The sequence below is a fragment of the Myotis lucifugus genome, unplaced genomic scaffold (genome assembly GCF_000147115.1).
Source record: "Myotis lucifugus unplaced genomic scaffold, Myoluc2.0 scaffold_240, whole genome shotgun sequence".
In the NCBI taxonomy this organism is placed as follows: Eukaryota; Metazoa; Chordata; class Mammalia; order Chiroptera; family Vespertilionidae; genus Myotis; species Myotis lucifugus.
The window spans coordinates 389,572-414,252 of NW_005871288.1; the positions used below are offsets into that span (position 1 = coordinate 389,572).

Consider the following 24,681-nt stretch of genomic DNA (forward strand, 5'->3'; position numbering starts at 1 on the left):
GTGTGTGTGTGTGTGTGTATACATATATATAGTCATTAAATCCTTATCACACCTGTACAGTAATATGTCTCCATTTTACAGATGAGGAACTGCATCACTGAGAGTTTTAATAAGATAGTACAATCATCTTGCAGCCTATCTGGTCTCAAAGCCTGCACTTCAAACCATGATTTTACACTTGAGAGAAAACACTGGGGAGAAAAACAGGATCAAATTTTAGAGAGATTTCCAGAAAAGTAGCAGCAACTGTTTTATACTCTCTGGAACCAAAATATAAGTCCATTTTGCACTTTAATTCTTAGCCCAGAAAAAAAGAGGAGTGGGTGTCTGTGATGAGGGGGGGGTTCGGGGAGGGGGGATAAATTCCTTGGCTCCACTGTTCTTTACTTGTCATGTGCTAGTTGAGCAAACTTTACCCATGATGCAATCGTCACAGAACAAGGTAAACTCTCCTTCACACTGGCCCACCCTGAGCAGAAGGAAGAATCCTGACTTCCCAACTCAGTGCAAACAGGCAGCTCACCTAGGCGCTCTCAGAGTCAGAGCGATGAGGTACAGAAGCTCCTCTGGGAAAGCCCCAAGTATGCTAATAAATACAGCATGCTTAGGACAGAATTCTGTGAAAGTTCCAGATTCAAAATTTTTCCATTACCATTTCTAATTATTATTTCAACTAGAGGCCCGATGCACAAAATTCGTGCAAGAGCCTTGGCCGTGGCCGGGGGCTTCTGTTGCCTCTGCCTCAGCCCCCCACCCATTGTGGCTTTGTCCAGAAGGAAGGACGTCTGGAAGGATGTCCAGTCTAATTAGCATATTACGCTTTTATTATTATAGATGATTTTTCCAAATGTACATATGGACTATCACCATAGTCCATCAAGAAAAAAAATCATAGTAAATCCAGCTTCTTTCCCTGCAGGACTGCAAGTTGGGCACATCAGGGCATCCTGCAATCCATTTCCCTAATCACACCTCCGCATGGCATCGGCCTTTTCTCCCCATGAGCACCAGCCTCTCTTTTCACAGGATGCCACCTTCACTTTCACCAAGCAAGTGTTGGCACCCCATCTCCTTACTGAGTGAGGATCAGAGCACCACGCATTTGCCCTTTGGTAACACCATCCACGTGCTTGCCTAGGAAGAATTCAGATCATCGTGCTATCCCAAGCGAGAAATTCCCAGACTCTGCTTGTTTGGATAAAAGTACAAACCAGGCCTATTTCTGAAGCACTCCAGTCAAGACTGTTGAGCCCTGTTGAGAGGGGCAAACGCTTCCCCTGAGTGTATATGGGAAAGTGCTGTTGGCACAGCAGAGAACATTCTGTCCTTTGCTCACAAAGAAAATTCAACACAAGGTAACCGTGGCATCCATGAGGTACACATTTCAAGAGCACCTAAAGAAGAATTTGAGGGTGAAGCCTCCCGTTAATAGTCAGGAAACTACAACAGCAAGTACACTGCCCTTCACACAGGCAGAAATTGGGTGACTGCGTTGGACCGAGACCTCACACTGCTTTAGAGGCACAGAGGAAAAGCCTGGCCATAAACCTTTGTTTTTCAAGCCCAGCAAACGTGCACCTGTGTGCACCTTCAAGACTCAGCCACATCCATCCCTTTAAAAGGAGCTGCACTAGAAGTGAACTCTGTTGAGAACAGTACAACCCCATAATTTGATCTGAACTATTTCAGGTGTCCGTTAAGTATCAGAGGAAAAAGAGAAAGCAGAGAGGGGAGGTGGCAGCCAGCCAATACACGCATGTGCGGCACAGTGAATGGACGCTGCTTACCAAGGCTCCTGCTCTCCCCCACACCCGCTTTTGCTGCTTACTACCTGTGTCATTTGGGGCAAGTGATTTATTTTGTCCCAACAAGAAAAGGGTCATGATGATACTTAACCTACTAAAGGCTGATCCAGAAAAGGGGCCATTTAATGAAAGGCAGTAGGAACAGGAAGTCAAGAGAGCTTCGTTCCAGGTCAATCCTTGCTTGTAACTCTCAGGGCAACCTTGGACAATTACTTTCTTTCTTAGCCTCATCTGTAGGAGGGCATATTGGTTAGATTAGACTTTCTCTAATTTTTCTTTCAGCTCTAAAACCCTCTACGATACCATCAGTATTTTGGTATCCTTTCTAGTGTTAAGACATACGATTCCTATGCCTGTCCCTATATTTCACTAATTTAAAGAAGATAAATTATTTAGAACTGCAATTCATGTTAATAATTCTTATTGTCATGGTTATGAGAAGAAAGTTATATGCTATAATTTTACTATAATGTTGATTCCCCCACACACACAAGCATCCCATTATAGCACATGTTTTAGAGGGATTACTTGATGCCTTTTAGTCAATAAATTACTACATTCTAGAGGCTTCTGAGTATGAAGAATAATAGCAGCCATTTAAATCTGTTTCTCTCTATACATTCTTCCCCCAGAACCTATACAATCGAGAGCACAAATTAAATCACACGTGACCCAGTCTATCAGCATTACTAGGAGGCAGAAAATATGCCAAACTTCAAACTTCAAGTTATTTATAAATTTTTTTAAAATCCAACAGCAGCCCTAGCTGGTTTGGCTCAGTGAATAAAGTGTTGGCCTGCAGACTGAGGGGTCCCAGGTTTGATTCCGGCCAAGGGCATATGCCCAGGATGTGGGCTTGATCCCCAGTAGGGGGTGTGCAGGAGGCAGCTGATCAATGATTTTCTCTCATCATTGATGTTTCTATCTCTCTCTCCCTCTCCCTTCCTCTCTGAAATCAATAAAAAAATATATATATTTTAAGTCCAACAGCAGCTGCTATGAGCCTATGGGTGCAGAGAGAAAGATAAGGGGAGATTTAAGAGAGTCCATGAAAGAAAGGGGGGGTGGCAAGTAAAGGACATTGGCAAAATGGACAAAATTATCATAAGTAAGTGCCAAAATATGAGCACGCAGTGACCCACAGCACTGGCCATAGTGAAAGGGTCCAAAATCAAGCAACATCGAAAGTGGCAACTTCAGACAAGTGTCGTTTCCGTAAGAGAAGAAAGTAAATTGAGAGTGGATCATGTCCCTCACAGACAGCAGTGAAAGGAAAGAAGGAAGAGGGGGATTTAAGGATCCAGCCAACAGGAAAGAAAAAGAAGACAGGCAAATCCTCTTTCCTCCTTCCCCTCTCTACCACCATCATCATCCATTTACAAACTGTATTTCACAAAACTGACAGGAAAGAGTGCTCTTGAAATAGTAACACAGCTCATGAAATGCCAAGGAACAGGGGAAAAATTAAACTCCCTATAAAACTCCTGTAGGAAAAAAAAAACACAACATGAAAACGGAAACATAAACATCCCAGCTGCATAAAAATTCTCATCAAGTAACCAACCACAAAACAAAGGAAAAGTATAAGACAACAGACATTCCAAACTGTGATAAGAAGCCTCAACAAGCATTTGGAGATGCACCCCCCCCCCTCCACACACACACACACACACACATACATATACACAGATGGGCGCACAGCAGCTGGAATCAGAAATTTAAAACTAAGAAATTTACAAAGAAAAAAAACAACCAACAACAACCACAAGACAGGGGGGAAATTCAGTAAGTCAAAGACATTGAATAAATCTTCATTTAAATTACAAATTGTGAAATTATAAATTACAAATTGTAAAAAAGAGAATAGATTTAAATAAAAATTTTAAAAGAGAATTGAAGAAAGTCTGGAAAACATGTAAGGAAACATTGGATAGAGAGAATAAAAGGATCAGAAAAAGTAGTTAAAAGAAGATAGAAAGTTTTCAATATATGGATAACATTTATATAGAAGGCAGAGGAACTGGAATTGTTAAAACAACTTGTAAAAGAATAATAAAGTAAGAGAATATGTCCACCCAACTTCAAAACTTACCATATGACTACAGCAAGCATAACTGTGTGGTATTATTGGTAGAGAAACAGATGCACAGATCAATAGAACAAAATAGAGAACCCAGAAATAGACCCACACAAATATGCCCAACTGATTTTTGACACAGTGCAAAAGCAATTCAATAAAGAAAAAGTAGACTTAACAAATGATGCTGGAGTAACTGGACATCTATAGGCAAAAATAAAATGAACCTCAAAGTAAGTCTCATACCTTACATACAAATTAAATGTAAAAAGTAAAATTGTAAAGCTTTTAGAAAATAACATGAAAGAAAAGCTTCAAGATCTGGGGCTAGATAAAGAGTTCTTCAACTCAATACCTAACGTACAATCATCAAAGAAAACTGATCAATTAGACTTGATCAAAATTAAAAACTTTTGCTCTGCAAATGACCCTATTAAGGAGGTAAAAAGATAAGATACAGACAGGGAGAAAATATTTTCAAACCACATATAAAACAAAGGACTAGTTTCTAGAATCTATAAAGAACTCCCAAACCCCAATAATAATAATTTTAAAAATGAGCAAAAGACATGAAGAGACATTTCACTGAATATATATAAATAACAAATAATCACATGAAAAGATGGTCAGCATCATTATCAATTAGGGAGATGCAAATTAAAATCACAATAAAATATTACTGCATACCTAGTAGCTAAAATAAAAAATGGTGACACCAAATGCTGATCAAGATGCAGGAAAACTGGATCACTCATACATTGCTGGTGGGAATGTAAAATGATACAGCCTCTCTAGAAACCAGCTTGGCAGATTTTACAAACTAAATGTGCTACTACCATATGCAATCCTGGACATTTTTTTCAAAATAAGGGAAAATTATATTTATACAAAAACCTATATGTGGGTGTCTATAGCAGCATTGTTTCCCACCTCCTGGTTCTCTTTAATTGTTCCCTTCCTTTTTGAAAATTTATTTTTAATTTTGGTAATATTATATATAATATAAACTTTCAAACTTACCCATTTTAAATGTACAATTCAGTGGCAGTGAATACAGTGACGTCTCTGTGCAACCATTACCAACATCCATCTCCAAAACTCTTTATCTTGCAAAATGGAAACTCTATACCCATCTATCTATACTAATAATAGAGGAATATGCAAATTGTCTGGGACGCCATCACAGTAACAGTAACGACTGAACAGCAGGCTGCATGGCGACAAGGCTGGCAGGGGGGCAGTTCGGGCAACCAGGCCGGCGGGGGGGGGGGGAGTTGGGGGCAACTAGGCTGGCAGGGGGAGGCAGTTGGGGGCGACCAGGCTGGCGGGGGGGGGGCAGTTAGGGGTGATCAGGCAGGCAGGCAGGTGAACAGTTAGGAGCCAGTGATCCCAGATTGTGAGAGGGCAGTCAGAAATCCCCCAAGTGTCCCGGATTGGAGAGGGTGTAGGCTGGGCTGAGGGGACCCCCCCCACCATGCACGAATTTCATGCACCGGGGCCTCTCTAGGATGGATGGATGGATGGGGTATATTATATATATATATATATATATATATATATATATAGCTAATATGCAAAGTGTCCCCTCGGGAGTTCAACCGGGAGACCGGGAGTTCAATCGCTCACTGTGATGTGCACTGACCACCTCAGGGTGGCACGGAACGAAGGAAGGCCCTGGCCAGCAGCCGGCAGCCGGGGAAGGAAGGCCCTGATCAGCCCTGATCGCCAACCAGGCCTAGGGACCCTACCCATGCACGAATTTCATGCACTGGGTTTCTAGTTCAATAATAATTCCCATAACTCTCCAAACCCTGAAAATCACCATTCTTTCTGTCTTTCTGACAGAGGAAAAACTATGAGCCCCACAAACCCCCAACGTGGCCTAGAGTTGAGGGTTCCCAGAACCTGGCCATCTCAGAGATCTTTCTGAAACTCTTATCTAACCATGTTGCTCTCTGTTCCTTAAAAAAAAAAATTTGCCTTTCTGTCTACTCATCAGATAACAGCAATACCACCTATATAAAGCAGAAACTATGGGAGATACAAGGCAAAACAGACAAACACCCAAATAATAGGAGGCTAAGACACCACTCTCAGTATAGGACATGTAAGACAAAAATAATAATAAAAAGAAAAACTACAGACTTAAAAGACAAAACCAATCCATTAAATGTTATGGCTATATATCAAACTTTACACACTGATAGTAAAGAATGAATCTCTCATAGTATACATAACTAATCATCAAACTGATTAAAATGTATTAGGCCACAAGAAAACCTCAGTAAATTTCATAAAATAGAAAAATTATAAACACCACTTTCTGATCACAATGATTTTTAAAATATTTTTAAATTTTAAAAACCCTTCTACCTGGGAAAAATAAGCTGTTAAATCACTTTGGGAGAGATAGGCAAATACAAACATAAAGAATTTCTGAGGAAGAGTTAAAAATACTACATATCCGGGTTTACGGGATACACAGCTTAGACACCTAAATCAATATAAATGAAAGAGTAAAAATAAATTCAGTTCTCAATTCAAAAGCTAGAAAAATAACAAAAGAAGCCAAAAGAAAGCACAATAAAAAAAACGGTCAAAAGACAAACTGACTATTCACAAAAAAAACATTGAAATAGCCCTTAAACAAATGAAAAGATGTTTAACTTTTCAATAAGATAAATGCAAATTAAAACAACACTAGGAACCACTTCTCAATGGTCAGATTAGAAAAAATTCAAAAGCTTGACAACACCTTGCTTGTGGGGAACTGTCCTCCCACATGTCGCTGCTGGATGCAAACTATTACATCCTCTGTGGAGTGGAATTTGGCAACACCTCACACAAACGACCGTGTCCTACTTCTAATTCTAAGGAATTACAATTAGAACAAGCAACACACACTGAAATATTGAGGTTTAGGTAAAGAGGCATCATATATGGAATCCACTCTAAAATGGTTCAGAAAAAAATAAATAATGAAGGAAGATGGAGGAGGAGAGAGAGAGAGAAAATGACAAATCAAATATGGCAAAATGTTAAGCATGGGTGAACCTAGGTTTAGTATACAGGAATACTTTACTCTTCTTGCAACTTTTCTTTACGTATGAAATCACTTCAAAATAAGTGTTTTAAAATTTAAAAATCCTATATAGTAAAGTTATGTCTTATTTTTATAGAATGATTAGAGACAAAGCCATTAATAAAAAAACCAATTTTTCTGAAGAAATGGAAAGTTTATCTATAACTAAATTATTTAAATATCTTTGTTTTTATTACTGACTGTTAATATTTTGTGCATAAAAATGCAATTTAAAGTTACTGACTAGGGATTCTAATAAAAACAGCATTAGACCTGATCTACTGTCTTCCAATATGACTTATACAAAAGATCACTGTCCTTGGGCCTTGATTTTTCTCACCTGCAGAATAGAAACTGACTACATTATAGAATTGCTGTGAAGATCAATTAAATAATATGCACCAAAGCATTCTCAAAAATGCAAACATGTCACAGATATGTATGTTGCATGTACAGGTCCTTGATTAATGACTTTTATGTGTGTAAACGGGCATGATTATCAAATCACGATCCTGTAAAAATGGTATTTTCCCTAGACTGTATTTTCCAGAGACTGTGTTTTCAGACCCATCTTACAGGCATGTAAGAGATAAAACATATATGTTAAAAAATAAGATATCAATATCCCAACTGCAAAAAGAAATCAGTCCACTAGACAATTACCTAAACACTAGGTCTTTCTTCCAAATACTCTGGTTTTCAAAGCTGAAATGCACTTTGGTACCAACAATTGTTACCAGCTAAACTTTGATTGAAAGCCCAAAGATCTGTTTTAAAGGGTAGAGAAATGATGAGAATCGTGATTAACTAGAATATATGCAAGACCAGCAGATGGTTCTCCTAGTGCTTGTCAGTATCTATACTATCTTCAAGTAAACAAAATCATGTTTTACAAGCTGTAGAATATATGTTCTTCTTCCTTTGAAATGTAACAACACTTTCTCCTGTATTTAAGACTATGAAATGGAATAATTTAATTTCCTATTTTAATTAGGTACATCAATCAAGTAAAGAAAGTTTACTAAAAATTAGTTTTTGATTAATTTTGCTAAAACCTCTGTTTTTTCTTTCGTAGAAAATTTGTTGTCATTCAGAGTATTATGCACTTTAATTTACCCATATTTCTTATTTAAAATTTACTTTTCAAAGCAGACATTCATTTTGGCAAATTAAAAAAAAAATGAGTCAGTTAAGGATGCCCTGGTTCTCATAACATGAAACCAAATACCATCCTCCAAAGCTGACAGGCAAAGAGCTTGGATGACTGCTAGAAATGGATGTCAGCTGACATCCATCTCCCCCAGCTGAATCATTCCTTCTAGAAACTAGTATCTCATCCAGTAAAAGGTCTGAGCCATCATTTGGGGCTTTGTAAGCATCCAATGGGAATTATTTACAATCATTACTTCTACAATTCATTATAATATTTGAGTCTCTACTATTTGCAAGGCAAAGTGCCAGATGATATGAATAATACAGCTCCACCTTCCAGGTGTTCACATTAGGAAGAGTATAAATAACTTTATAAATAAAGTTATGTTCACAAAACATAGCTTTAATACAAGTTAGAAAATGACAAGGACCCAAATAGAGAGAAAAAATATATAGTTTAGGAGTTCACAAAAGGGAGCCGTTACTCTCTCTTTTAACACTGTGATTGCTTAGGAAGAGAAAATGAACTGACTGATTAAAAGGCAATTTACTATCTGATTTGCATATGCTAACTAATACCCATAACAACAACAATAATAACTACTTGCTATGTGTTAGTCACTACGCTGAGATCCCATAGACATTACCTTATTAAATGCTAACAACACCTTAAAGGTATTACTAATGTCTTTACAGATAAAACAAATGAAGCTCAAAAAAATTGCCCAAGATCCTACAATTATGAAGTTTAGGAGGAGAAATACAACTCCAGAGTCCTCACTCTTTCCAGTACCTCCGGCTCATGTAGGCTTAGGTACTTAGATAACCATGATGGCAGTCTCCTACCCTCTAAGCAGTAATGGAACCCAAGTATGTTTTCTGAAAGGGGGCTGTCTCCAACCTCTACACCCAGTAAACCATGTGCTCACACCCTTGGGTGATGTCCTCTCACCACGGAAGCACTATTTACCACAGTTACACCCACAGACATTCACCACAATTACCCCCAAAGTTATTGCTCTTTTGATAAGAGTCATGAGATTCATTCCTGCCTCACCAGCATGTCCCGGACAGGTGCTCGGCATTCATCTGGATGTGGCAGCAACCACCCAACTCAGGAAAAATGCCAGATGTTCCAACAATAGATGTTACAGTTATCTATTTTTATTCTGGCAGCTCATTGAGGTTTTTATCATTTTTAGCTGTAAAATAAAGAGAGAGACCCTCTTATGGTAAAGTCCTGTTTTCCATGAAAAACTTTCCCTCTCTCAAGCATGAGCAGCTTTCCTCTTGATTTGTGTCTGAACCATGAGAAAAAACATCACAGATGCAGACTGCATTGTACTAAGAACATATGCATGCTTTTAAATCACTTTTATCTTACTTTTTACTAATGTAACCCTGAAACATAAAATATGTTCTTTTCTTTTTTTTTCATTCACTGTTATGGGAAGAACAGATGGTAGAAGGGTTAGATTAAAGTAATACAGCATGTCCATTAAAATAACCCCCACTGCTGGGCTGCTCCCTCAAACAGGAGTTGTGTTTACTATAAAGAATGGCTTTGGCTTCCACACACTGGAAATTACTGGGGGCTTTCTCAAGGATAAACATCAGGGTAAGAGAGAAACTAATGTCACAATCAAATGCATTTTTAAATGACAATTATGCAAGATATTTTGCTAATCTGAGAGGCTGACTGAAAACATGTGCCTGTGATAATGTAACTGAACAGCAGTGAAATAATAGAGTATTTTTAACCGGAGTAAACTGTAACATCTAGAAATCAGAGCTAAGTGAAACTGCAAAGAGGATATCAAATAGACATTATTTTCTACATTCCTGCTCTCCTCAAAGTGGTAGGTAGAAAGTTTTTGCTGCCATTTCATGTCTAATTCGTTGTCTTATTAATCAACAGCAACAATAATTCTATGCAGAATATATACATTAAGAATGGCTACGTATAACATGATTTCTACACAAGTCTCACAAATATGTATCTTTGAGGGAAAAAAACTCATGAAATTTTAATGAAATTCAGTTTAATGGCATAGAACTCCAAAAGAGGTAATCTTTAAAAAAGACTTCCTCAAGAAAAATTAGAGAATGCATTTGAAAGAAAAAAAAAACAATCTTGAGTAACATTCCAGAGTTGAGGATGGTTTCACTAGAGGAACTGAGCAATAAATATTTCCATTTATACTATAAGTAATTAGAAAGCAAATACTCAAATTCCATTATTAGAAACTTTAATTATGTTGGTCATGTCTTTCTTCATTTTAGGAAATCGTGTCAATTGTCAGCTCCTCAAAATCAATTGTTAGGAATGTGTTCACAAGACTTTTCACTCATTTTTCATGTGCTCCACTTACAGTTCAACCTATTATTTATTGCGACATTGTTTTTAACTTTAATCCACAGTTTAGTTATTTTTAGCTCAAAGAATATTCTGGTGAGAAATCTTTTATACCTGTAAAATCTCTGACATATTTTATGAAGTAGAAACATGGGAAGTTTTTTAACATGCTTTAAATGTGGTTTGAAATGTCATAAGCCTTCTCTTAATCCACCCCCCACAGTTACAAAAATGTTCCTGGGATTTGGTTCACTCATTTTTCTCACAGAAAAGTAACCATAGTCGACATCTCATTAGCTGTCAGGGTGATGTACAGCTGGAAGGGAACCAGCACTCCGGACCAGAGGCCGGGTTTCCTTCATTGTAATTCTATAAGGAGTCTCCTATAGAGGTCCATATGGAGAGAGCTGTTCCCAAACCATGAAATCCACAATCCACATCCTTTTGTAAATTCAAAGGTACAGTACTAAAGGCTTGCTGGAATTTTCGTTGCACTGAAGATTTTACACAGGTAGTAAACATAGAATAAATATTTAAATAAGCTTTTTAATGTCCTGGCGTACACAGCTATAAATGATCAAGAATATCCCAACTTGCAAAGGTAATACAGAAATAGCTCTAGCCCATTGGGTAAATCCTGGGTTTCCAGGACGAGTAGCTAGTTTTTATGATAATCTTCTATTAGGGGCTTTCAGCATAAGCCAGGTCTGTTTCCATCCTTTCACCAATACTCTCTCTCTCTCTCTGGTTTTTCACATATAAGTGGCAGATTAGATGAGCTTGAATTAGATGGATACAGGTGGCGCCACCTGCTCACACCTTATTGCAGCATTGTTTGGTCATCCACTGTTTTATTCTGGGTCTGGACAAAGGACAGGCTGCCCAAGCTGCTCTTGGTAGTGTCCTAGAATGGAGCCAACAGCTTGGCAGGCGTACTGCTGGCCTTCTGCACACTGAAAGAGGTCTATCAGATTTGTAATTCTGTGAAAAGAAATTGAAGCTCAAAGGCCCTCTACTGACTGAGTTAATCAATTTCAAACTGTTGTATGTAAATAGAAGGATGGACCTACCTATATTCTTCTAAACCAAGCTCAGTAAAATAATGAGGAAAACTATTAAAACTGTTATAACTACCTATTAAACAATATACATCAGAACTCTGACCTTCACACACAGCAATTCAATGCACTATAATATGCTAAGGGGGTTTCCTTAAAATCTGTGAAAGACAGAAGAGTTAAAGAAATCTAGCTTTCCTAAAGATATCCAAATCCAATATTCTTAACTCTAGAAGGTTCTCATTATTAGAGGCTCAAAACCCACCGAGAACTTTCAAATAAGGCACTGCTCTCTTTAATTTCACTGTTTATTTTTAACTAAATTTGATTTTATAGATTTTTCTATAATAAATTTACATCTTGGAAATGGTGGGTTCAGCAGAATCACACATTCCAGCTATCACCTCCATTAAGCCAGAAGCAGAGGCTTTCCATTTGATTCAGCCCAGCTGTTTTACCCGCTGCCCAATTTCTTTTTTGATATTATATCTCCCACAGATCCAAATCATCCTAGGTTATAAAACAGAGACGTGTTTAACATGAATTATGCCTCACAGCCAGGGATCTGTGGGGACAAGAGGTGATGCTGCAGCAGTGGTGTAGGGGTGCATAGGATTTAAGCTCAAAAGGAAAAGTGTCTTCATGGAGAGGACACAGCAGACTCCAGTTAGAAGGCAGAGCTGATGTAGGGGTAGCTGAAGGAGTAGGCAGTACAACCTAGGTCAGATTGTAGAGATTGGACCTCATTGTAGCTTTTTAAATAAGGATGGATGAGTTGGGTACATGGCAAAACTGATATTTCAAAAAGATTACCCTGGCAGGAAGGATCAGAGACAGAAAGAACAACAAGGAGAATGATAAAGCAGTCTAAACGTGATGGAGTGTTCTGGAGAATCTGGAACCAGATAGAGACAGTGGGGATGGGGCAGAAGAGGAGCCAAGGGCCAAGAAACATGAAGGAGCATGGCCTCATAATCGTTATGTCCAGAAGATCAAAAACCAAACCATAAAACAATCAAATCTCTCCCTTATACAGCATACTAAGACTAATGGTATAGGACCAAGATGTGTGGAGCTATTGAAGAAGAATGAGACACTGATCTAGAAAGCATCTACTAATCATGGGAACTGAGCCCTGGAGCCAGGGATATGCCCATAAACAAGGACATGTTCCTGAGATGGAAGACAGAGCCAAGCAGCATTTCCTGCACAGACACTCGCATTATTTTGTAATTAAAACACAAACAGAGAAAGCAAATATCAACTGTCATATCTTTCCATTGTTTCACTGGAGATGACAAAAGGAACATGATCAGAAAACCCACTTCAGGATGGATATGGATGGTTCTTTGCCTCTGCATGTTCATAGTTTCACTCTTGAAAGAGTCTGTAGCTTCCACCACATCTAATTCCTCCTAAGCACCTAGGTGTTTGATTTGCACTGAAGGATTTAGCATTTGTAAAATCATCTCTAGGTTGTTTGCAAGCATATCTTCTAGGTTATAAATTCCTTAGTAGCAGGGTATTTTCCCTCCTATTGTTTTTATACCTCTACAAACAATTAACAAAGTATTCCCATTCTTTTAAATATATTTGTTTATTAAATCATTCCATTAACATTTAGTAAGTAAATCTGTGGAAGACACCATACTAGGTGCTGGGACAGGTGAGGGGTGGAAATCAAATAGACATGGTTACTACTTTTAAAGAAATTATGGGGCCAACAGAGGAGATATGGCATATCCAAAAGGTGGTAGAATATACACTATTCTAAATAGAGGTCAAAAGTAGAGATATAACTGTTATATACCATGAAAGAAATTGCACTCAATCTGGGCCTTAAAAAATAGGCAGAATTTTGAAAAATGCATGAGCTCAAGCATGGAGGTAGGTAAGGACAATGCATTCAGCAAATAATGTGCAGAGGGGTCTGTTTGGATCACAGGGTTCAGGTAATTTAGGATTCAATTATAAGTGATCTTAAGTGACAGCTAGGGTGGTGGAAGGTCTGTAAGCACTGACATGATCAGTGGTCTTTTAAGGTCAATCTGGGAGGCAGGGCAGACTAGAGAGGAAAATTTCCCAAACTGGGGAAAAAATTAAGATGTATTACAATACTCCATTGAGGGAGCTCTTAGGACACCAGTGATGGGAAATGAAAAGTAAATGAGTGAAGAGAGAGAAAACCACACCTGGGAGATTGAACATGAGTCTGGTCCTTCAGGGGGGCATCCAAGGGGTACAGGGATTTAGTAGCTGTCATCCTATAGCCCCACTGCAAACAAGAATAAATTTGACCCACTGATAACTCCCCATGGCATGCAGGTCTCTAGACCTAGATGTCATTCACTGTCAGCCCCCAACTCCCACCTCCAGACCACTGCTGAAAGAATAGGCCTACCCATAACACACACCACCTCAACTACCACCACTACCTCCACCACATGCCTTTATTACATACATACCACCCTGTTTATATTCTCTGTTTACATTTTACTGAATCTGTAAGCCCTCAGGGGCAAGGACTGTATCCCCAGAGGCAAGGACAATATCCCCAGAATATCTCATCACTCCCCTGTTTCTTTCTGCACCTATCTTATCACCTTTGTGGGCTCATCCATTGATTCATTCATACACTCATTCAGTAACTACTAAGGACTTTCAGGTGCCCAAGGCAATCAGGTGCCTGGTTATCAAGAGCAACATCTCCTGTCCTAATGAACCTTAAGAGTCCCCATTAACTTCCTCCAAAATTTTCTTCCTTTTATCTTCTCACTTTGGCTAAATTTCATTCCACCTCCCTCACTGAAGCTGCTGTTTCTATTTTTTCTTCTCATTGATCTTTTTCTAGTCAATAATGTCCTGCTGCCTTGCTTATAAATCTAATGTGACTAAATATAGCCATCTGTTTATTTAAATTTTTGTGAGATTTGTTGTCTTTGCATTCTCACTCTTGGGAATGCATTGTATGTGACATATATCACTATATGTTGTGATACTGTCATAAAAATCAATGAACGAGTTAAGATATCTGCCCACTTGAATAAACTAACAAAAAAAGCATATGGTCCTATTTCTAATCCACATACCTAGTTTATCTACCATAAATATGGACCTTTCTTTAATCAATATCTTATACTATCATGCCCCAAAGCAAGGTCAGAGACAAAGAAATTTCTGATAGTGGCTTAGGGAGACTGTACCAGAACCCACCACTTTTGCCTCTCCCCACTGTTGTTCCCTTCCATCTCATCACCCATTCTATCCATCATACTTCCTACAATGTCACGTTTCTCTGCAGACACCCTTAATAAGATTGCTCCTTTATCCTGCACATCCCCTCAGCAAGTTCATGTGTCCTTTGTAGCAGACTTCACTAGCCTATTTCAAATAAGGCACCTGGGTTCCTCCTGAAACCCGTGTGCTCAGTGAGGATAGAGAAGCAGGGTTTGTGACGGGTACATTTGGGAGTCTAAGAAAGCTGATAAATGGGGAAGTGTGTCATTAGGGAGTGACCCCATAAAGTGATCATGGAGAAAACCTGTTAGTAATCAGGGAAGGATGGGCACCAGCCAACAGCCCTGGATGCCTGTCTGCCCATCCACATAATATTCAACTAAATGCAAGAGTTAGTAAAAACCAAAGCACAAATCTGTAACACAGAGGTCAAAATGTTTTAATTTATGTAGATGATCTAGAAAGACTATAAAGGTTCAGTCTAATAATCTGATATTTCTAGAAAAAAAAGGAGACTGATCTCAAATTCATACATGGTCAGAAAATATAAACAAGTCTATATTTTTGAGAATAGTGTATATTCTGTACAGTGTAAAAATTATACTATACAGTGTAAAAAATTTCTGAAAAGATAACCTCATTTTTTTGCAGTATGTATTAAAATCTTTTTGTTAAGGATTGCGTATTCTCATGTTGCATACAAAACATGAAATGAAGGGATGTCTATCCTGGTAGTGGTAAAAGTACTATGTATAAGGAAAAACTACACTGGAGAAATCTTGGTCCTTCTTTTCTCTGTAATTTAAAAAGGCAGCATTGCAGTCCCTGGTGTATTTTTGAGGCCAGATGAACCTTTGCAGAAAGAGTTTTTACCTTTACCAAAAGGAAGCCAGGTTGCTAGCAATGAAAACTAAAAGGGTTCTGTGGGATTATTGAAAGCAACAGATGTGGAGTAAAACTTGCAAGTGTTACAGTGTACCTCTAGGAAGTGATTAAATACTTTCAGATTTCAAAAGCATAACCTGCCGCATGCATGCCCTATTGTTATGGAATTATATAGTGGATTGGTTATTAGTGACCAGGGAAAAACCTAAAGGAGGGCAGGATGATTCAGTAAAGCAGGAGGGTACATACTGGCTGTAATTATTTTCATGAATATAAACCCAATAACAATGAAATACAACTGCCATAAAGATAAGATGGCTGCTATATAGCAGCATAGTAGGTATCTTCAGCGTATTTAGAAATTAACTATAATATTTCTTACAACAATTTTCTTGAAACCATTCAAAACAATTCTATTTTGACCTATCTTGTCCCAAGTAATACATAGAGGGTAAAGGTGATTGAGTCATTCATTAAGTGACTCTAATATAATCAAGTCTAAAATCATTCCCAAGGGCATTGCATACCAGAAGGGGACCTGAAAGTTCATCACTGCTGCAGACTGGTGGTGGCAGTGAATTACAATTTGTGCATGTCTTGCATGTTCCAATAAGTGTGCTTAAATAATTCCAAAAAGCAATGTTGCTGTTTACCACTCTTCAAATCTTTGTGAGAAATGTCTAGATGTTTTTAATGAACATAATAGAACAAAGAACCTAATAAATAATATAGATAGAATTATTGAAACACCATTTTTATAACTAATAAAAGGCAAAGCCTGTTACCCTATGAGGTCAGTTTTGCTCTGGAAACTGCCTCTTTAAAATGCTGATGAAAATTGCATGCCATAAATATGTAAACATGAAAATAACAACAACAAAAAGATTTTTCTCTTTTTTTGAGAAAAGAGGAAGTATTTAAAATTAAACACAAGTAAAAGCTTAATTATTCAGTAACTAAAATGCATTTATTATGTGTCTATCAATAATATGTAAGTGGAAATTCAGTACAAGTGTATCATAAGCTACAGAAAGTAAACTTTATCTTTTACTAAGTCTAGTTGATACACCGTATTATATTAGTTTTAGGTACATACCAGAATGATTCAACATTTCTATTCCTTATGATATGATCATGACAATTTTGGTCTAGTAAACATATGTCACCATACAAAGTTATTGTAATAATATTGACTATTTTTCCTATGCTGTATATTATATCCCCATGACTTTTTTTATATAACTGGAAGTTTGTACCTCTTATTCCCCTTCACCTTTCCTCCAATTCTCCCACTATCTTCCTCTGTAGCACTATCAGTTTGTTCTCTGCATATATGCATCTGTTTTTGTTTTTATTTTGTTTTTTTAGACTCCACAAGTATGTGAATTTATACAGTACTTGTCTTTCTCTATCTGACTTACTTCTGACTTAGTACCCTCTAAGTTTATCCGTTTTGTTGCAAATGACAAGATTTTCTTCTTTTTATGGCTGAGTAATATTTCACTGCATATAGATACCACATCTTTATCCATTCATCTATCAATGGACACCTAGGTTACTTTCATATCTTGCTATTGTGAATAATGCTGCAATGAACATAGTGGGTGCATGTATCTTTCAAAAAGGCAACCTACTGAATGGGAGGAGATATTTGCAAATGATACATTGATAAGGAGTTAATATCCAAATATACATAAAGAATTTATATAACTCAACATCAAAATTAAAAACAATCCAATTGGGCAGAGGACCTGAACAGACATTTTCTTCAAAAAAGGCATACAGATGGCCAACAGACATATAAAAAAATATTCAACATCACTAATCATCTGGGAAATGCTAAAAACTACAATGAGATATCACTTCACACCTGCTAGAATGGCTGTTATCAAAAAGACAACAAATAACAAGTGTTAGTAGGGATGTGGAGAAAAGGTAACCATCTTGCACTGTAGGTGAGATTGTATATCAGTGCAGCCACTATGGAAAATAGTATGAAGATTCCTAAATATATTTTTAAATAGAACTACCATGCAACCCAGATATTCCACTTCTGGATGGATATTTATCTGAAGAAAAAGTAAGCTTTAAAATGTAATTTCAAAATAAATCTATAATGATCAAAATATATTTATAACAAGAAGAGGTGCAAGCAGCCAAAGACCGAAATTTGCCCATTCTTCCTATACAACACCTTTTACTTCAGTAAAGAACTTGAGTTAGAAATTCATGCACTCACACCAGGACTATCAATGTGAGTCTCCTAAGTAGTTTTCTTTGCTTCAACCACATGAATGCTCTCATTTTCTATTCAAAACCTTTGCTGGTTCTCCACAAAGCAAACTCTAAACTCCTTGGCCAAGTAGACAGTTAGTACCATTTCATGCTTCCAAACATATCACCCCTAGTCCACATTCACAGGAGCCTACCCTCCCGCACTTCACCTCCAAGCCCAGTCACACGAACAATGCATTCCTGAATTTCTTCATGATCTTGGTCATCCTGAAGTGTCCTCTCCTTTCCCTTATGCCCACATACCTGAATTCTACCCTCAAAACCAGATCACCTACAACAACTTCCCCACCCATCCAGGCTAGAGTCCCTGTAGCTGACAACACTTGTAAAGCCCTTTGTATACGCCATCTTCTATATACTATGTATTCAAATATATAACTTATTCCAACTGTACCACAAAATTTAAGAACATTTCATACACCACTTTTTTATATTATAGTACCTTTTACCCAACCTCTGCCCTCCTTAACCACAATGGCCAGCATAGCATCTTTCTGATGCAGGTGCTCAGCTAGCATCTACTGACTCAAATATGTATTACATGAAAATTAAAAGCTAAGAAGGATAAATATGAACCAAATAAGACTTCTGAGAAGCTGAATATCTTTTTCTTTAAAGTTCTTGAGGATTTGGAATTCAAGATGATGGTATAGTAATAAGTTTTCCCAAGATGCCATGCTTTTCCAATGTGTCCCCAGAGAATCCTCTGCTTACCCCATGACAATTCACTACAAATGCACGTTATCTTGTCTATCAGCCACCCATGATTATCTAAAGTAAACACAATTAAAGAACAATCTTTACCAGATGCATAAATGTTAAATAAACTTAATTCATGACTGTGCAATTTCAAGTGAGACATACTGCTAAAATTCTAAGGGCTGCATTTATATAGGTATTAACCACAAAAATGAACACACAAACATCAAGAGACATCCTAGGTGGACATATGTGTGTGCATGTGCATGATTTTTATACCTCATAGAACATTTCTAGAATAAAGCACAATTTCAGAGAGGGGAAAATGAGGGAATAAAAGGGGATATTTTACTTTCCACTACTCTGTATTACTTTTTTTAAAAACCATGGAATATGTATAATTTTCGAATTAACTCATACCCCCACACACAAGAAGCAGCCTAATGGCAGTTAAAACCTTTTTTAATTAGTAGTTACTTTTAAAGTAAACAAATAAAAATTTTAGACATTAAGAGCTGAGCATGAAAGAAAACATAACTTAGACAGTGAGGTTTTGGAAGTAATGGGGATATTTTGTTCTGTATAATAGACAAACTCCTTCTTAACTTAGCACTTCCTAATTTAAATTATTTCATCTATGTGCCAACACTCCTATGTATTTAAGGATAGAATTACCAAAAGATATAACCCACCCTTTCAAATAGTAAAAGAGAAAGTAAACTTTTCCCAAGGTACAAGATACTAATAAGAAAAGCTTCTCAGATATGTGATAAAATTCTTCCTCCACAGTGACTTTAAATCAAACGCACTTTATAAGTACAGAGCTCAGTCCTCGTAACAGAAGGTGTGTGCTGAAAAATGTCTAGGCATCACACATCTACTTTCCTCCCTTTTATCAGAGCAAAGACATCTGGTCTTTTGTGGGAGATTTTAAACCATGTCTCCTGAAGCCATGATCTTCTCATCTTCATATACTAAGCCACTACAATAATCTATCAAATAGTAGCTTCTTAGGGTCCATTAGGTCAGTAAATGACATTTCCTCCAACACTATTTACTTGTAAAAATCAACAGAATAATATGCTCTGATAAGTAAGGAAATATTCATTTCTGTACATAATAGATTGCCATTTTTTACATTAAAAATATATTAAAAACATAAATGATTAAGGCCTCTTTGATGAAATAACTCCAAATCCAGTTTGGTTTTATATTCGCCAAGGGATCACCTCCTAAGTCATTCTAGTACATTGCAGGAAGTTCAATGTGACACCCTTAAAGACAGGATAGAAGTGAGGTGGTCATAGGGTATTGGGAGTGAGGAAGCCCCAGTTCTGTCCTACTCTCTTCAGGCCAGGCGAGAGTATACACACCTTGACACAGTCTAGTTTCTATATCTCAGTGACTGATCAAAAAAAGAAGGTTTTCCTTCCAAGAATCAGGACTCCTCTTTGTACCTTAAAGTGTTTCTGAATGCCTCCTCTGGGTCTCATCAGCTCACCACCTTGCAGAGATGAGAAGAGTTGCTTTTCCTACCACTCCTGCCATCTGGAAGACCCTCCCTGTTTCATTCCTCTCCATAAATAGTCCATCTGTGCTCAAATCTCATGATGAAATGCATCCTTGATCCTTTGCCTCCACTTCTTAATTTCCTTTGACTTCCATTCCTGTCAATTCTTCTACACCAAGTTCTTGTTTTCCATATTTTGCTATGCTGGCTACACCTTTCTGCTTAATCATTGTGGGGGTGGAGGGGGGGGTGTTGGATGAATCTCCTTGAAATAACAAAGTTATAGTTCTGACTGCAAACTGAGACTCTCACAACCTTTATATAAAAGCAGTAAACCACAAGATCTTTTTAAATTTTTACCAGTTGGTTTTTTAAAGAAAAAAAGAGAGAAATAAAATAGTTTTAGAAAGCTTTCCAGATTTATAGAGGTTTTAAATTTATTAAAACCAGGTAATTCATTCCAAACAGTTTTTATACTTCTTCCACGATGAGACCAAACCAAGTCACACAAAAAAAGGAATTTGCAAAACGGCAACTCACATACCTGAGGGTATGGGGAAGTCCTGGACTTTGACTTTGAACTGGAGAGTCTGGACTTGGCCCCCTTCCTGTTGTCAGGCATGGTAGGAGTGGAGCTGCTGGCGTAGGAGAAGGTTGGTTTGGAGGCTGAGATCTGATCCAGGGAGAGTTGCAGCCCTTTGTACTCTGTGTCCCTGCAGGGTGGGAGGACATAGCCCTTAATCAGCCACCACAGGCAATGGAATTCATACATTCTCTCACCAGGAATGACAGTAATCCGTATTCAAAAAGGAAGCAAGCAGTAGTTGGCCATACAACTGGTATCCACAAACACCTCAATTGTTTTAGAAATGCCTAACATTTAACTAATGTGTGTGAATGTAGCTGCCACCTATATACTACAGTCAAATTATATTATATGCTCATGAAAATGTCTTGATTAAAATGTTTTTTCATTATTTTTATAAGTAGGAAAAAAAAACCTAATTCAACATCTCTGAGATTCTGTCTCCTAATTGGTGAGATATGGATTATAAAACCTACTCTAAAGATTTCCTGTATGGGGTGAACTCAACAGACAACTGGCCATCTGATGCTATCCGATTATTGACCAGAAGAATGTCTTCTATCAGCTGTTCCGAGATCAATAAACCTGATAAACATTGCAAATATTCTTACAGCTAGCAAACTAATGTAACCGGATTTATAAATAAGTGAAAAATCCCTAATTAATTCAGTTACCTTAAGATACATCTTATCACCAGTTCTTTGCATTCCTTCCTTCATTCAATAAATTTGTATTAAGCTCCTAATGTATATGGATTTTGTGCTCTGTAGTGATGAGAGGATAGTAAGATATGTAAAGCCCCTCCCCTTGTGCAGATTACAGTCTATTTGAGAGAAGAAACATTGAGCAAATAAACAAGCATAACTGCAGACTGATATGAAGGGGATACAAAGTGTATCTCAGAGAGTTCATTGCAAAGCTACTCCATGAGGTACTTAGGGGCTGAAGATGACAGCCGTGGCCCCGCCCACAGCTCCCACCTCAGTCCATTCTAGGCAGCAGGGCACCTCCTCTGACTCCTCGGTTTTCATAGAGGATATCAACCCTTTCCACTGGCAGCCAAAATAAAATGTTTCAGAGTCTTCTTCATAAGGACTCATGAGAAAGTTCTCTTTTAGGTTCCAGAACTAGCTGGGCTGCTCCAAAATATTAGATATCTTTTTATTTCATGAATACTGTGAACCATATAACTCACCATGTTTTGCTCTCTGCACTAGAATTCAAAAAGCCCCAAGTCCAATCTGTAACCACCTCTAGCAAGTGTACAAGTGTCATTGCAGGTATTTGTGCAACAAACTCCACTGGCTTCCATTAGTTTTCTTATCTCTTTTTCCTTTTATCAAATGGGTTCACCTTTTAACATTTTAATATGCATTTTTATACTCTTTAGATTAGGATGGGTTTATGAAATATAATAAGTTAATAACATTATATATGTAAAAGTGACTAGCATACTTCCATGGATCAGCAAATATTCATTTACCTTTTATTCCTTCCCCCTGTTTATTCTTCTACAGAGAGATCAGGCAAAAGTAAAAGTATAATTCTAGCCAGGAATCCCTCAAGTGACTAGGAATAGAAACCAGCTAAAACAGTTTCGATGATATCTCTGCCACAAACTACAGTCTAGTGATTATGTCAGCAAATTACAATGGCTTCATTTCAAATAATCCATCTACTCAGTGCAAGTAAAAACCAAATTCTCCTACATGAGCAACAATAATTTAGAAGGTGAGCATGCAATTTGTCTTCTGGGCTGGGGAAGTCAGATCACATCCCTGGTCTGTTTTACTGCTCTAACCAACACACAACACAAACTGAGCACTCCTTAGCCAGAAATCCAATGTGCTCCAAAATGTGGAACTGTGACTCCCACCTATTTTTCTGACAATATCCCAAATTTTTCCTTCATCAGCCCCTCACTTCATCCAAAATAGTTCTCCCCAAACAGACTTTATACTTTCCTGACTCCCCACCCCCCAATACATACCTGTAAAACTCCTTTTACAAAGAACTACCTTAAATGCCATTCGCCTCTATGAAGGCCTTCCTCAATTCCTTCCATACTAGCACATGTGTACTGAGTGTCTCTGTGTGGGCTCTGTTCCAGAGGCTGCGGAGACATCAATGAACAGAAGGACTAAGTCGCTACCCTCATGAGAAAGGCACTAGGGAGAAATAGGAAGGGGACCAGGAATTTTTTCCTCCTCTAACCTTACTTTTCAAGTGATTATGTGTTATCTTTCCCAGTGAATTCTATGTTCTTAGAGGACAAGAATCAAGAGATATTCTGTTGTGCTCCAATGCCATTTGCACAATATTTCACAGTTGCAACTAAGAAAGAATTGTTTCCCCCAATGACTGCGAATAACTTGCAATCCAACAGCCTTTCTCTGTGGAAAGAGACCCTCATGGCTGTAGGTCCCCTCACCCACTTGCCCTGAGAGCACATGTGTGACAACGAGCCAGGCAAGATGGGCTCTGAGAGAAGGTCTCATCAACATGTGGGCATCTTCTGTGTCAAATGTTATCTTGTCTACTGGGCAGCAGAGTATTCACCCAGTCCTTGCCTGACAAGCCCTAGACCAGTGGTTCCCAAACTTATTTGGCCTACCGCCCCCTTTCCAGAAAAAATATTACCCAGCCCCTGGAAATTAATTTTTTTTTAATTTTAATAGCAGTTACTCATCGCCCCCAAATGCACCTGTGGCCATCACCGCCCCCCCCGCCCCCGATCGCTGCAGCGCCCACCAGGGGGTGGTAGCGCCCACTTTGGGAATCACTGCTCTAGACTTACAGCAAAAATCATGCACCCCTGAAAATATGGCTAAATGATTCTGTACACTTGTTCTTAATACAACATTAGCACAGGGACTTCATGGCTATAGTCAGAGAGTAAACAAGACTTTGTTTTTCTCTTGCACAATCTCAGATTCCACAAGTATGCATCTCAACTAATTGAAAAAGTTTTTCCAAAATTTTTGCATAGCTTCCAATGACAGAAATACTCCAAATTAAATAGGCTTAAATAACATTTTAAAACCAATTAATGACTTGAAATTCTAAATACTCACATGAAAACTCTAGTAAATGTAAGATTTATACAAATGCCCTTGATAAATTAATAAAAATGCTTTATGTTTTGATGCATCCCAAAAAATACAAAAATGAATCCCCTAGATCAGGGCTTGAGCCACTTCTTATGTAACAACACATCTAGACTTCAATTTCCTAGTTATACCTCATAGGGATGTGGGAGGGGGGGTAGATGAAATATTATATGAAGAACTCATAACACAGTACCTAGAACATAGTAAATGCTCAATAAATAGTATTATTTCTTAACTCCCACATTCCATAGCAGTTACTCACTACCAAATTCCCCAGAACAATAGTTTCACTTTGGTAGCAATTTTGTAATCCATTTCATTACAAACACCTCCCTATGCTATATTTCTTTCCACCTCAAACTCATTTTAATCTTCTCTATTAATTTTTAGCCTCTAAATTCTATGGTCAAAATACTTATTAAGGTAAGTTCTTTATTGCTAAGTCAGCAAATGGGAACCTTAGAGCAACACAGGCCCAATACTCTGAGAAAAGCTCAGCCTGTACAAAACTCTAACAGCTCAAAAAATGTGTTCGGATGAAAAGCACAATAAAAAAAGCCCACTTAAAGACATTTCAAGTACGGTTGATGTGCTGCCAAGAGGAGTCTGAATGGCAGATTCACTAAGAACAAAGCATTTGTTTTATTTTTAGAATTCTATTAAATTGAGTATTTCATTTGTATAGATTAAAGGGCTAGCTGCTGATGGGAATCACATTACGAGTTCCATTTCCCCCCTCCAGACTCAGACACAAAGAAGAGTCTGGCCTTACCTCTCTCCCTTCCACACAGTAAAGCATGTGCTGGTATCACACACACTCTCAGAGTTA

General features: G+C 37.9%; 1 protein-coding gene across 1 annotated transcript in view; it reads right to left on the reverse strand.

Moving 5' to 3' along the window:
• SIM1 (single-minded family bHLH transcription factor 1) overlaps positions 1 to 24,681 on the reverse strand; it is a 67,332-nt gene that overhangs the window by 6,067 nt on the left and 36,584 nt on the right. Inside the window, 1 exon segment of the mRNA XM_023762287.1 lies at positions 20,701 to 20,869. Within this exon segment, the coding sequence (XP_023618055.1) occupies positions 20,701 to 20,869 (169 nt within the window).